At 37.7% G+C, this 14,898-nt stretch overlaps 1 protein-coding gene across 1 annotated transcript in view; it reads left to right on the forward strand.

Annotated features, from left to right (window-relative positions):
* The window catches only part of LOC124545142, a 76,654-nt gene that overhangs the window by 42,668 nt on the left and 19,088 nt on the right, over positions 1-14,898 (forward strand). Inside the window, exons 4-5 of the mRNA XM_047123971.1 lie at positions 4,253-4,409; positions 8,884-9,004. Coding sequence (XP_046979927.1) covers positions 4,253-4,409; positions 8,884-9,004 — 278 coding nt within the window. The remainder of the gene's footprint in view (positions 1-4,252; positions 4,410-8,883; positions 9,005-14,898) is intronic.

A 14,898-nucleotide genomic window follows, 5' to 3' on the forward strand; every position in this document is an offset into this window, starting at 1 on the left:
GAAATTTAAGAACATAGTTCCCGTGCCCTTTTTTTTAAGTGGATCAGGAAATGAAATGACTAGTAGTCATCATACTTTAGCTTGCAGAGTATGTACGGCACTGTCTGTATGTTGTCAACAGTTGACAGTGAAACATGCAAAGCAGTTATGTTTAGATCATGGGAGAGAAAAAAGTGTCTCATGGAAACCTTATTTTACAGTATTTACAGAAAACATCTGTAAGAAACACTTCGAAGTCATTACTAAGCAAACAGTGTTGATCAAAATTGTAATTATTTCTCAAATGCACTTTTGCATAAATCAGTGGTGGTTACAGAAAAACCTCAAGGAGGGGGCGCTAAAGGTATCTTGAGCTACCTTTACTTTTACCGTAATAAAACATAATCAAGTCACATGCAAAGTTTTAAGAAAGTTTTATTTAAGCTGATTATATACTTACATAAAACAATGCCATCTTATGATATAAAAATGTTACAGTCATGATTCTCTTCCTTAAATGATAAGTTCTATACACCTATTCTTCGTGGCAAATTGGTTAATTACGTCATCAATAGGACAATCAATGTCAGGGTGAGTGTTCAACAGAGCTAAGCTATTAAGTCGATCCTCCTTCATTGTTGACCTCAGCCATGTCTCTGTATGCCACAATGCTGGAAAACTTCTTTCTGTTGTAGCAATAGGTGCAGGTAGACAAGCAAGTATTTTGTACAGCGTGTGCAAAGTAGGACAGTCAGATTTAGGACAACCATTTTATTATTCACAAAAAGTGAACACTTGATGTAAAGAAGTGCCTTTTTGACTTAAGAGCAACAGCCATAGATACTGTTCAAAGTGATTATCATGCACTAGTCTGCATTCAACCTGTCCCCTCCTGTTGTGCTTGGAAGTAGGAAAGATATAACCTTTTTCAGGTTTCCTTGGAGCTGTGAGAAGCTCGTGTTTCATATCATCACTAATATTTCCTGATGCTAATATATCCAAATAATTGCCAATATTTGTGGGAATAAAGGAATCAGTTGACGAACTTCGTTGTGGAAGTGCTGAGTTCTGCTTGTTCATCTGGTGGTGGTTTTTGCAGCTGAATGGTGACCAGAATCTTCACATGTTTCTACATTTCTTTTTCTTATTATGTAATGATACATTTTATTATATTGTTACGACATAGGTAAATTAGATGCCAATTATTCTCGAATAAATAAGTTATTTGCTCTGAAAAATGCAAAACTAGTACACTTGGCACTAAAACACACAGTCATACTCCACCTATTTCTAATATCACTAAGCACAACATGGACTGAAGTCTGTGGTAATAGCCAATAATTGCAAATTTTAACTTGTTATCACTTCCAAGTTATCACGACAATTGTTGCTTTCAAACTGACTACTCTGCTTGCCTTATATATGTCACTCAGTTGTTTCAAGAACATTCCCTGCCAGAATATTCGCTTTTGGACTTTTATGGAGTGTGAACAAATACCTACTATGAAAGCGACAAGCCAATATGTACCAATATAAGGGGGGCGTCCATATGTATCCACCACTGCCATCAATACAGTACTGGATATGCCTATTACCTTAGTCTGTCCTTTGTTGTTGACTCTCTTCTTGTGTGAAACCTTTTGTTATCCATCCTTTATTGCCATGATCACTAACAGTTCTGTGTTTCCCTAGAAAAGGAGGTAAACTTCAGAAGAAGAGCAAGGAAACAGATAGCACGAGGAGAACTTCCTGATAACGCAATATTCTAAACCAGTTGTCTCTTTAATGTCATCATAATACCATTATAATCAAGACCCTCTGTGCTCATTCTTCCATAGCATCAGTACTTTCTCTCTTAGCCACTTCACCTGCTCCTCCATAACCCAGTGTATCACATTTTTATATGTTGACCACCACCTCTCCAATAACTTCCCAAAAACTCACGCCCCTATAAAACTTACAAATGATAAACACCACTTCCATCTTGATGTGCACAATACCCCCCAGCCTAAAATGTTTGTTCTGTAGTGTCTGGCCCAATATGATGATCTTGCTGAGCCCATTGTAGCCAGTCATTTCCTTCCAAATGTAATCTGCAAACAGATCTCTTGTCCATTTCCACATTTTCCCGTAACCGTCCGAGCACTGTTATGTTAACATTTGCAAAGGAGCACTGCCTCCCAAACCCCACCTCCCGTCATTACCACATCCTCCTCCAGGGTGTCAACTATCTAGTGTCATACCCTCCCCACTCCCCCCAAAGTGGTCTTCCACTCCCCAACAAGTTTCAGGAATATTGTAGCCTACATGGATCATATCCTTGTTTTAGAACCAGGTGCAAGACCTACCTTTTGCACACACCAGCAAGTCCTACTGTAGTCCCATCACAGGCATATCCTGTCATATCAGAGGCAGGCCTACCACACCAGTCAAAGCAGTCATATCAGCAGATTTATTTTATTTTAACTTTTTTTTTTTTTCCATGGCTTCATGTGATCAGGTCATTTGAAAGGCCAGGAGCAAAGTTGACAGCACAGTGGTGGAACACACTAATGTTCGCAACATGCTTGACCTCAGTAGCTGCTTCATAAATAGTACCATCAGTCCTACTTTCCCCCTCTCCCCGACCCCTCCTTCCACCAGTACCAGTTCCTCTGAACTACATAGACGAGAATTGTCCTTACAACATTTCCTTCACTCTGGCAATCTTCCTGGCGTCAATCTTTACTAGTCCCTTTTCCACATTGAATTCTACCCCTGTTCCTATGCCCCACCCCCACCCCTCCAATTTCTCATTTTACACTCTCAACCATCCTCTCCACTGTCTTCCTTTTCTTTTGTTCTGTCTGTTCATCCCAAATCATTCCATATCATTGTGTACCACATGCCACTCCCTGCATCTGCACCAAAGTTAGCTCACATGTGGCATAGTCCTACTTGCTGCCTTTCCCTCCCTGCCATCCCCCCCCCCCCCCCCCAAACCCTCTTTCTTTCTCCTCGCCTTCTTTCCATCTCCTTCCTCTCCTCACCCACTCCATCCAAAACAACCCCCAGTCTAGTTCATGTGCCTGCCAACTGATGAGTGTCTCAAATGCAATGTGAATTGTTCCCAGTAATCTTGTTTTGATGAATGCAGAATTTGAGTAGGAGCAGGAGTGTATTTAAAATTTGATATACTGTCTTTTCAGAATACCCATTGTTGTCCATTTTGAGATTATTAACTTTGTTAACACACAAAATAAGGGAAAGGCAACCACTCACCTGTAGCAGATCTATGTTTGGAGCACAGAAAACAGCATTCACACTAGCTTTCAAGCAGTAGCATTTTGTCTTAACATGGCCACAACAGTGTGCATTTGAATGTCTATGTGGTTGTGTTTGTCACTTGTGTACTATGCTAGAAACAGAGCTAATGCACAAAGGCTAGTGTGAATGCTGTTTCCTGTTATGTGTTTCTGTGCTCCATGCACCAATCCGCTATAGGGGAGTGGTTGCCTTTCCTTTATTTTACACATTTCTCCAGCTATGAATTTCCGTCGTTGTTATTTATTTTGCTGAGTTGATGCTTGCCCAAATAGCTGCAATTTCTGAAAATATTATATCATCTGTCAGTGACTCTCCCTAGTCTCTTTCATTTTTTTATTGACTGTGATTTCCATTTACACATTGTGACCTTTAAGTTTCAACCTTCATCTTTTAGTAGCCTGCAGTTCATTATCACCGCTACAGAACTTTTATTTTCACCTGTTGCTTTTGCGTCATTCTTGTACCTTTCCCTCCATCTGTTCCCGTGATATGTAGTGACTTCCAGCTCGAAAGAATCTCACACTCTAATGTAGTGCATAGAATATGTAGTTAAATTGTGTGCTGGATCAATACTTTGGCTAGACCCTATTAGGTATTACAAATGATGATGGCATCGCGCACAAACTACAAGGTAATGGGTTTGAGTCTTGAGTTAGTATACTCTTTTTGACAATAAATTTCATAATTTTCCATCAGTAAATCATTGCCACCTATCATTTTTAATACTAACAATGACCTACCTATCTATCTCACGATCCAGTTTCTTTGTCTACTTATACATGGCAAGTTCAGTTGACATTATTGTAACAAGTAAGAAGGTTCCCCTACTCTACATTAAGTAATGTTGAAAATTGAACCTAATTATTTAGATACTATTCTGCACCGATACATACCTACATTTTTTTCCTTGTTCAAGTCACTGTAATTTGTCACTGGCTAGATTTTATATGGTCTTTGTATATTTCAGGAAACTGCATTACCAAGTAGATCATTCAGGAGAAAGTCCATACCATTGTGCTGAATGTGGCAAGGGGTTTGCCTCAAAATCTGGAATGTATGGCCATCGGCAGCTGCATACTGGTTCTGGTATCTCAAAGTGCGAGTATTGTGGCAAGGAGTTCACCGTAAGTAGAGTAACATAGTCAAAAATCAGTGTAAATGACACATTTTCAAATGGATTTTTAAGTTTTGTTCACTTCATTCAAGAAAATAGTTTCAGCATGGGGGGGGGGGGATCCTTATGAACACTTTTTTAATTTTCGCAATTCATCACTCTTCTCTCCTCCCCCAGCTATTCCTTTTGCACGTTTTTGCATTTTACTGTCGCATGTCACACCTCGACACAATGATTTAAAATTATAAATGGGATTTAAGATGGAAGTTCCTTGTCACCACTTCTCTTAATCATTGTTACGGGTTAACTTACATAAACAGTAATGAAAAAGTGCCATACTAGGACATATCAGTGTTTTTGGTTTTGCTTTTGGGGGTGTGATGAAGGGAAGTTAGAAACCAAAAATAAAATACTATAGGCTTCTGACAAGCAGAATTCCACAAATTGAGACTATTCGCCAATAGGACAGGCAGTTGGCTTGATAACAACTAAAAATCTGTTAGTAATCCACTTTAATGGTGGAAATTAAGAAGTCAATATGGTAAAAAATAGTAAATATATAGGCAGCTTTGTTGATTCAGATAATAACATGGATCTGGGAATTGCTAACAGAATACTGTCTGCTTCCAATTTCTACCACTGTGTTCTGCTGTTACTATGGGACAGAAGTTTTCCTTTATCCTCCATGACCAGTCTTCACAAAAACATACCTGTTCCCAATTTTGGCACATGCTTTTAAAACAGTGACGTTAATTGCGCCAGTCAGAAATAATGCTTTCCTAATATTGTCTCAAGATTCTTTTTAAAAGAAAGATTTAGATGAAGACCTTGCGGTTTAGGTAGAAACATATGATCAAAGACGTACCCATATATCAGTGATGTCAAAAACCAGGCACATTCTGTGTTCGTACACACACAATGGAGTTCATGCACAACCACATAAAGCCTGCTCAAGTGAAGAACAGATAATACGGCCGTCGTGGTGGTGGTGGAGGTGGGAGGAAACGGGATGGTGGTTTTGGAGGGAAGGGGCTATCATAGTGAAAATCTTGGATTCTGTGATCTCTCTTACTTCCGCTGATAATATTATTGCACTTGCCACTTTCAATGTATATTTTTTTCTGAAATCTATTACCCACAGTTGTTAATGAATCTGTGTAGGTGATTGACAGATATGGCTATTGTTATTCAAACTCCACAAAGAGATGAGATTGTTTGAAGAATGTTGGATACCTCAGATGAAGTATATGTCATTACTGCTTTGTTGTGAATTGGATGCTTGTGAAATTAAGTCAAATAATCAGCATATACACATTACTCTTAAATCCTCGGCATGTGTTTGCACTTTTATTCTTTGTTTTGATCTCGGTATCTAATTTGAAAGATATAAGTAAAGAATAAAAAGCTGTATTCATACAAAGAAAGTTCACCTGCCAAAAAAACTGCAGTAATAACAGGGTGTATACAACCTGGGACAACCAGGAAATCCGGGAATATTTTCATCTGGGAGAAAATTAGGAAAAACCCGGGAATTTTTTGGAATTGCAGGAATTTTTCATTATTTTAGCTATCAGTTAAATTTTTGTAATTCTGACTGGTAAGAATTGAATCTCTAGCAAAGAATGTTACTGTATCCTGCTACTTGATAATGATGCTGCAGCAATAAAATATAAACAAGAGGGAAAAAAAACTTTAATGGCAAAGGAAATGCACCATTTACAACAGCAAAACACCGTGCACGCAAGCGTTTGCAAATAGCAATAATATGTCAAAGGTCATAGGGCGAAGACTGTGTAATTCTTTATAACAATAAACTGCTTGCTATGAGCGTGACCTCACAACTGTTCACATTAGATTCGTTCGACCAGTTGCCAGCGGGCTCATGCGCGTACGCAGTTGACTAGCGTATGAGCAGTACCTTCTCCCGCTTCCCGCTACATGAAGTGTGGCTGTTATCTGTATCGGCAGTAGCAGCAAGCAGCCAGATGCATATGAGAAAAATTTTTCTCGCCCGCCCTAGCTGCCAGATTCGCGCATGCGCAGAGTTGGTCTCAGTTGTGGTGGGGAGGGGGCTAGTCTCACGTGACCCGTGTTTGCGTTTATGTGATTTCGCTGCTTCTCTTCGTTTACAGCTCCCACATCAAATGATAACAAAATGGATTTCTGTGGCCGGGAATTATCAAATGAATTAAAATACATTCACATAATTACAGAGGGCAGAAGTATATTATTAGTTTCAGTTTTACGATTTCATTGAATTTCTAAGTTATTAGCAGACAAACATTAATCACCTTGCAGAACAGTGAAGTTATTTTTGCAAGTTTGCTAAAGAAAATTGGCTTTATTAAGGCAATCATTTTATTTGAAATAAAGTGTTTCATTCCACAGTATTGGGTAGTTCCAACTGTTCGCTGAATTTCAAGTGCATGTTATCATCTTCTGCTGCATGTGGCATTATACTATAATAAAGAACCAAAAATGAGATCATACAATATTGGTTCTCCAAGAAAATTTACATCCCAAAAACCACACTGAAAAGCTTAATATCAGATGGGACCTACTTCATTGTGAACCTGGAAAAAAACAATGTGCACTTCAAGCCGTTATGCATTTTTAGTATGGTTTACAAAATTCCAATGCTCTTGGGAGTATCCTCTGATGCCCTGTTTCTCTTGTGGTGTAATGTAAGCTCTCTTAGTGCTTTATACTTAGGAACACGCTGACTTCCTACACCAATGCAGCTGTGCACGCGCAATAATGCCTGTTTTCTGGCACTCTCTGGCAACTGCTAAATCGAACCTATTTCTAACAGTATCCAGGTAGTATTGAGAACGGTGGTTTGAAAAGCGTTACTTTCAAAATAAATTTCTTTTTACGCAAGATGAATTATGTTACGTGTGAGAAAGTAGGATGAATTTCTAAATCACAGAGCATTTAAAACTGAACACTTTGAGGACCAGCCACTTACAAGAATTTTGAGCCCACAAGACCAGACATTTATGTCATAATTTTAAATTTACTGGCACATTTGTGTTATGTATCTTAAAGTATTAAACACGCAAAAAAAAGATCAATGTTACATGTGAAAGCTTAGCTTCTGTTATAGCTTTTTAATCTTAGAGACTAATATTATATGTGGAAGCTTAGCTTTTCTTGTAGCTGTACTATGTATGGTAATGTAAACCGTTAACCTTTCCTTCTTTGTGTGTTCGCGCTACGTAACCAGTAATCTTGCTATTGGCTGACTATAACAGGTGTCCTATGCTCTGAATATCTGCTGTCATCGGCTGGCAATATCATGTGGGGTGAGATATAATTGGATTATAAAAGGACATCGAAATCTCAGTTTCAACGCTTTGGAAACTAATGCAATGCGTTTGGTGTAATTCGAATTTATACTTTCGTAATTCAAAAATATGCACCGTATATGTTGCTGCAAATCAAAGGTCTTTCCAAAACTTCCCCCCCCCCCCCCCCCCCCCCTTCCTGGGAATTTTTTTTCCTTGTCCCCGTATACAGCCTGAATAAACGAAAAGACAACTAATCTTTTGATGGGAAATTCAGACAGGAAATGTTGTATAAGAGCTCCAAATATCAAATGGAGGACGGGCTCTTCACTACTGCTGGAATTGAAATATACCTCCTCCAACACTGAGACATGTTATAATATAAGGGGCAGTCAGATGAAAATGAGACTTGTGGGGGAAAAAAGTAACGAAACTGTTTGGTATTTCAAAAGTAATCTCATAACTGTTAATATATGTCTTTCACTCTGATACAAGACAGTCAGTGTCTTCATGGGAAAATGGTTGCTTTTCATGGAGAACCATGATTGTACCGAGACGTGCACCTCTTCTTCAATTTACTTCAGACGAAGAGGTGCATACCTGGGTTCAGTCATGCTTCTGTTGGCAACCAAAAATGGTTTTTTGTGAAGGAATTGATGATCACGTCTTACAGTGGGATAAACATATTAACAGTTAGGGTGATTACCTTCGAAATAATAAACAGTTTACGTAAACAGTGGAAAATCCAGGATGAAATGACAGTATTATGAAAAGGTTAGATTGTTACTTATCATACAGTGAAAATGTTGCATTGCAGACAGGCACAGCAGAAAGACTGCTAAACAAGAAATCTTTTGGCTGAAAAGCCTTCTTCTGAATTAGACATTAGACAAGAAAAAACGTTTTTTGTCTAATTCAGGAGAAGGTTATTTGACCAAAGCTTACTTGCTTAGTAGTCTGTCTGTCGTGTCAGTGTGCAACTCAACATTTCCAGTACATGGTGAGTAGCAACGTATCCTTTTCATAACATTTTCAAACAGTTTATCTACTTTTTTTTTATTTCTCTTTTTCATTGACTGTGCCGTATACAAATTGATGTCAGTCATTTATTTTATGCTACAGTAAACATATTAGTGCTGCTATATTGTTCTCTAGAGATTTTGGCAGAAGTATAATGCACTGTTACTGCTTTTACAGCGAAAGGACAGCTATAATGAACACCTTCTCATCCACAATGGTCCAAGACATAAATGCCCTCACTGCCCAAAAGAATTTGTACAAAGATCAAACTTAGTCAGACATATAAGGATACATACTGGTAAGTGAACCTTCTCTTCACTAGTTTTGTCTCATTCATCAAATGATGTTTGTAATAATTATAAAATTTTAGTATCTGCTGAGTTTTCCAATATTTTATAGTAATACATCTCTGACTTTGGAATTTTTGAGATAATGTATTCCACCCAGGACATTTCAGTAACACATTTGTGTTTATGTTAGCTAAACATATCTGCTGGCTTAGAAATACTATATATTTCAGCCTGCTTCATTGTAAATATTTATGGATTAAGTCAGATTGTGAAAGTAGGAGACTGCAAAATTGATGGATTACTACTTCTACAAACCATTTAAAAGAACAGGTCCTTTAGGGCAAATTAAAACTGTACTTCGATAAGATTTGCAACCATACTGCATTTTGCAGGTAATGCTTCAGTGTCTCAGTTATTACACCATTCTTCGAGGACTGATACAAAGTTCTGGTCATTTCACCCAGTAGTCATAATGTCCAAACAGGATGGAAGTGTGAAGAACTGATTTGAAATGAGTATTGATGTTTCACAGTTAATATTAACCAGGATAAGAAGTTTTCAATCAGAATAATTATCTTCCACACATTCAGGTTCTGTAATAAGAATGGATAGACTGAGGGTTATATCAAAATATTATTGGAAAAACTGAAGTGCAGTAACAGATATATTGGTACACGAGACCTGTCTTGATGAGTAAATGTGTCTTGATTAGTAAATGAAGAGCTAATGGAAAAAAAATTGATACAAATATAAAATCACTATTCATGAATTTATTAGTAGCAATCGTTTTCATGATTCCCATGTTTTGCTGCAAGTACCTCAGGTACAGAGTGAACTATGTGATATTTGCATTCAAGAACTAGCCAGAAAATATCCTGACATCCTGTAATTTTACACAAACCTTTGATAGTATTATGGACATAATTATATTTTATGTGATGTATTGAAAGGAGGGGCTTGTATTGACAATATGAAATCTGAAAGGTAAAGAGATAGTTGGGGCAGCTGCCTTTCCAGTAGTTGCAGGGGCAACAGTCTGGATGATTGATTGATCTGGCCGTGTACCAACAACCAAAGCGGCTTTTCTGTGCTGGTCCTGTGATCAACTGGAAGCAAGGAGAAACTGCAGCCATAATTTTTTATGGTGGCATGCAGCTATACTGTATGAGTAAATGATGATGGCATCATTTGACCCCAGTTTTGATCTCCAGGTCGGATATCATCATTGGGAGAAACAAAACTGATGTTATATGGATATGAGCATTAAATATGCAGATTGTTTAAAAAAATTTAAAGAGGGAAATGATATTAGGAGAAGAATTGATTGCTGTTCACTGCCAAGATGATGCATTGAATTGCCAATTGGCACAACGAAAAGACTGTTACGCATAGCTTTCTGGCAAAGCCTTCTTCAGCAAAGAAAACACACACATTCACACAAGCAAGTATACCTCATGCGCACATGGCTGCTACCATTGGCAGTTCCAACCGGAGTTCCGATTGGAGCTGCTGATGGTAGCGGTCATGTGTGCTTGAGGTATGCTTGCTTGTGTGAATATGTGTGCTCTCTTTGCTGAAGACATTGCCCAAAAGCTATAACGTGTAACAGTCTTTCCATTGTGAGAGTCAGCAACTCAAGGGGCCATCTTTACAGTGAGTAGTAATCTATCCTTTTTCTAATATCGTTGATATTCCTACGTGGAGTTTCCATTTGTTAGAAAGGGAAATTCCTAAGTTAACGTTAGATATACTGGGAATTAGTGAAGTTGAGTGGCAGGAGGAAAAGAACTTTTGGTCAGGTGAATACAGGGTTATAAATATAAAATCAAACTTGGGTAATACAGGAGAAAGTTTAATAATGAATAAGAAAATATTAATGTAAGTTAGCTACTATGGACAGCACAGTGAACGCAGTATCATTGCCAAGACATGACACCACAGTAGTAAAAGTATATATGCCAATTAGCTCTGTAGATGGTGAAGAGATTGATGAAATGTATGATGAAATAAAAGAAATTATTCAGGTAGAACAAAAAGTTAATAGTTGTAATGTGGGATGGAATTAGGTAGTAGGAAAAAGAAAAAAAAAAAACATGGCAGAATGTGGACTGGGGAAAAGAATGCAAGAGGAAGCCCTCTGGTAGAATTTTGCACAGAGCATAATTTAATCATTGCTAACACCTGTCTTAAGAATCATGAACGGGGGTTGTATACGTGGAAGAGACCTGGAGGTATCAGAAGGTTTCAGGTTATTATATAATGGTAAGACAGAGATTTTGGAACCAGATTTTAAATTGTAATACGTTACCAGGGGCAGATGTGGGCTCTGACCACAATTTATTGGTTATGAGCTTAAAATAAAACTAAAGACATTGCAGAAAGGTAGAAATTTAAGATGATGTGACCTGGATAAGATGAAAGAACCAGAGGTTGTTGCGAGTTTCAGAATGAGCACTGGGCAACTACTGACTAGGGCAGGAGAAATGAATACAGTAGAAGATGAATGGGTAGCTTTGAGAGATGAAATTGTAAAGACAGCAGAGGATCAAATAGATAAAAAGGCCAAATCATTTGATAACACAGGAGATATTGAAATTAATTGACTGAAGGAGAAAATATAAAAATGCTGTGGCTGAAGCTGGCAAAAGGAAGTGCAGAGGTCTAAAAAATGAGATTGACAGGAAGTGCAAAATGGCTTGGCGGAAGTAGTAGTAGGATAAATATAATGATATAGAAGCTTATTTCACTAATGGAATACTAGATACTGCCTACAGGAAGAATGATAGATACTGCCCACAGGAAAATTGAAGAGGCCTAAGGAGAAAAGAGAGGCAACTGTTTTAAAATCAAGAGCTCAGGTGGAAAAGAAGAGGAGAAAGGAGTACATAAAGGGTCCATACAAGTAGATCAACTTGAAGGCAATATTATGGAAACAGAACAGGATGTAAATGAAGATGAGACAGGAGATACGAAATGGTATGAATAATTTGACAGAGCACTGAAAGACCAATGAAGATGAGACAGGAGATATGAAATGGTATGAATAATTTGACAGAGCACTGGAAGACCTAAGTCAAAACAAGGCCCCAGGAGTATTACTGAACTATCAGTTGGAAAATCCTAATATAAATTCTTTACATAAGAATGAAAAAACTGACAGAAGCTGACTTCAAGAAAGATAAAGTTGGGTTACCAAGAAATGTAGGAATGCGCAAGATAATATTGACCATACAACTTAAAAGATAGTTTAATTTTTCAAATGCTATAAACGTGAAGTTGTCTTTCCTTAGAGAGCTTTTGAAACTGTTGACTGGAATACTCTCTTTGCAATCCTGAAGGTAACAGGGGTGAAATACAGGGAAGGCTATACACAATTTTTACAGAAGCAAAACAGTAGGTACGAGATTCGAGGGGCATGGAAGGGAAGCAGTGGATGAGAAGTGAGTGTGACAGGGTTGTAGCTTATTGCCAATGTTATTCAGCGTGTACATTCAGCAAGCAGTAAACAAAACTAAAGAAAAATTTGGAGTAGGAATTAAAGTTCAGGGAGAAAAAATAAAAACCTTGAGGTTTGCTGACGACATTGTAATTCTTTCAGAGAGGGCAAAAGACTTGGAAGAACAGTGGAATGGAATGGGCAGTGCTGTGAAAGAATATAAGATAAACTCCAGCAAAAGCAAAATGATGATAATGGGATATAGGTGAATTAAATCAGATGATGCTGAGAGAATTATATTAAATAGCAAAACACTAAAATTAGTAAATGAGTTCTCCTATTTGGAGCAAAATAAGAGGTGATGCCCGAAGTAGAGAGGATATTAAATGTAGACTGGCAGTGGTAAGAAAAGCATTTCTTAAGAAGAGAAACTAGTTAACATCAAATATTGATTTTTAAGCTAGGAAGTCTTTTCAGAAAGTATTTTTGTGGCATGTAGCCATGTATGGAAGCGAAAAATATTGATGATAAATGGTTGAGACAAGAAGGGAATAGAAGCTTTTGAAATAGGGTGCTACAGAAGAATGCTGAGGATTGGATTGGTAGAGCACATAACAACTAATGAGAAAGTAGTAATGTAAAATGCTTGGGAATTTATAAGTTGGGGCAAATGCCTACAATAAATGCCTTGGCAAATTCCCAAAATTCATGTGTCGGGGCATGTTAAAGAGCTTTAAAGATTAATTGATAAGTGGTGCTAATAAAAAAATTTCAAGCTGATATTTTTTGTTTGTAAAGGTGTTTTTCAACACTGCTTCTTTAGTGGTTGGGTAAGTAAGTTAAAAAAGCTGCCTGAGAGTTAGTAGAGAGTTGTTAGGGGAAATAAATTGGGCTGTAAATATAACTGTTTACGTTTAAAGAAGTCAATTCTTGGGGTATTACATAAAAAAAAGAAAGAAAACAACATTCAAGTTGAAAACTAATTTTTGAAATAAAGTATAGTTTGTATTAAGTAGCCTGTAGGTAGTATTTTCACTTTTACTGTAGTATTGCAAAAAAATTAAAAAAATATTCTCAGTCAGTTTCTTGATCATCATAAGTTGAAGAGTTATGAAGTTCTGACTCTGCCTCTGCCTCAGATTCTCCTGAATCTAATTCCTCACTGACTACTGGGTTCCTTTCCATTTTGTCTTAGCTTGGACTGTTCAGTATGGGTTTTTCCTTGGAGTCAACAGGATTAGGTCATGTTCATGCTCTATTCATCAACTTACAGGTATAGGGAGCTCTCCCTGACGCGCGTGCCTGTTTCTTTTTTACTGTGCATCCATCCAAAAGTGCTGAAAGAATGCTTTGTAGCAGCAGATGTAACTGGTGCACCCAGAATTTTTATGGTGACTTCTACCAATTTGCAAGCTCCTCTTAAACCGTGCCAATACAATAAAGGATTTACAACATGATTTTTATCTTTCTGAGGGTGCGGAACCACTTCTTCCCACATAAATTGTCTGGACCAAATTCCTTGTTGGTCCCTATAATCAGCCAGGTTCTCTCTAACCTGAATAACATTTAGTCCCTTGTTCTTTGTTGTGCCACAAACAAAGGTTATTGCATCAAGAATCTTGATAGGCTTCAGGTTACTACCTTGTTTTGCTGAATGAAGATGATTAACTGCAAGGTGGATAGAAGACCCACTCATTTCCTTCGCAGCTTGGAATTTAGATAAGCTCGACTTTTCTTCTGCAGACTATAGTGGAGAGGATGTTATTTCTCAGTGAGAACTACTTCCAACTTCTTGAATTTCATGGCAATTTTATGAACTTGAGGCTCATTTAACTCTAAAGCTGTAATCAAATGAACAGTTGTGTTCATGAATTGTATATCATTTTATCGACTCTCGCCCAGAAAACATCATCATCCAGAACTTTCTTCTTCATTTCAGGCTGCGGATATGACTGCACCTTTTTGTTTACAATTAAGACAGCTTTGTTTGACTACAAACTTTCAAGACAAAATAGATGACTCCCCCATCTTGTCTTCTCTGGAAACTACAATGTAATCCTACCTTTGAAAATTTTTTCAGCTGATATTTCATCGAACACTGCTTGTTAAATGTGGCTGTGTTTTACTGTTTTGACAACTTTTACTACATTTGCCATTAAGGTTTTGATTGTTTGACAGCCTAAAATATCTGAGCACTACAATTTTAATAGGTGAGCTAGGCACCCGAGTGGATCGGCATGAAGGGACTTATCCTTTACCAGGTTCAGTGTGGTCACCTATTACCACCAGAAACTTTTCTGGTCCATGCTTCTTTGAAACATTTGTGGTAAGCTGAGCAAGGTACTCGGCATAGTGTGGCTGTTGCTTTTAGTCATTACAAACTCAACAAAATGTGGTTCAGGCTTTGAAACAATGATGTTAATAATGGATTTATTGTTGAGATTACTGTAGCCATTGTACAGCAGA

The sequence above is a fragment of the Schistocerca americana genome, chromosome 8, assembly GCF_021461395.2.
Source record: "Schistocerca americana isolate TAMUIC-IGC-003095 chromosome 8, iqSchAmer2.1, whole genome shotgun sequence".
In the NCBI taxonomy this organism is placed as follows: Eukaryota; Metazoa; Arthropoda; class Insecta; order Orthoptera; family Acrididae; genus Schistocerca; species Schistocerca americana.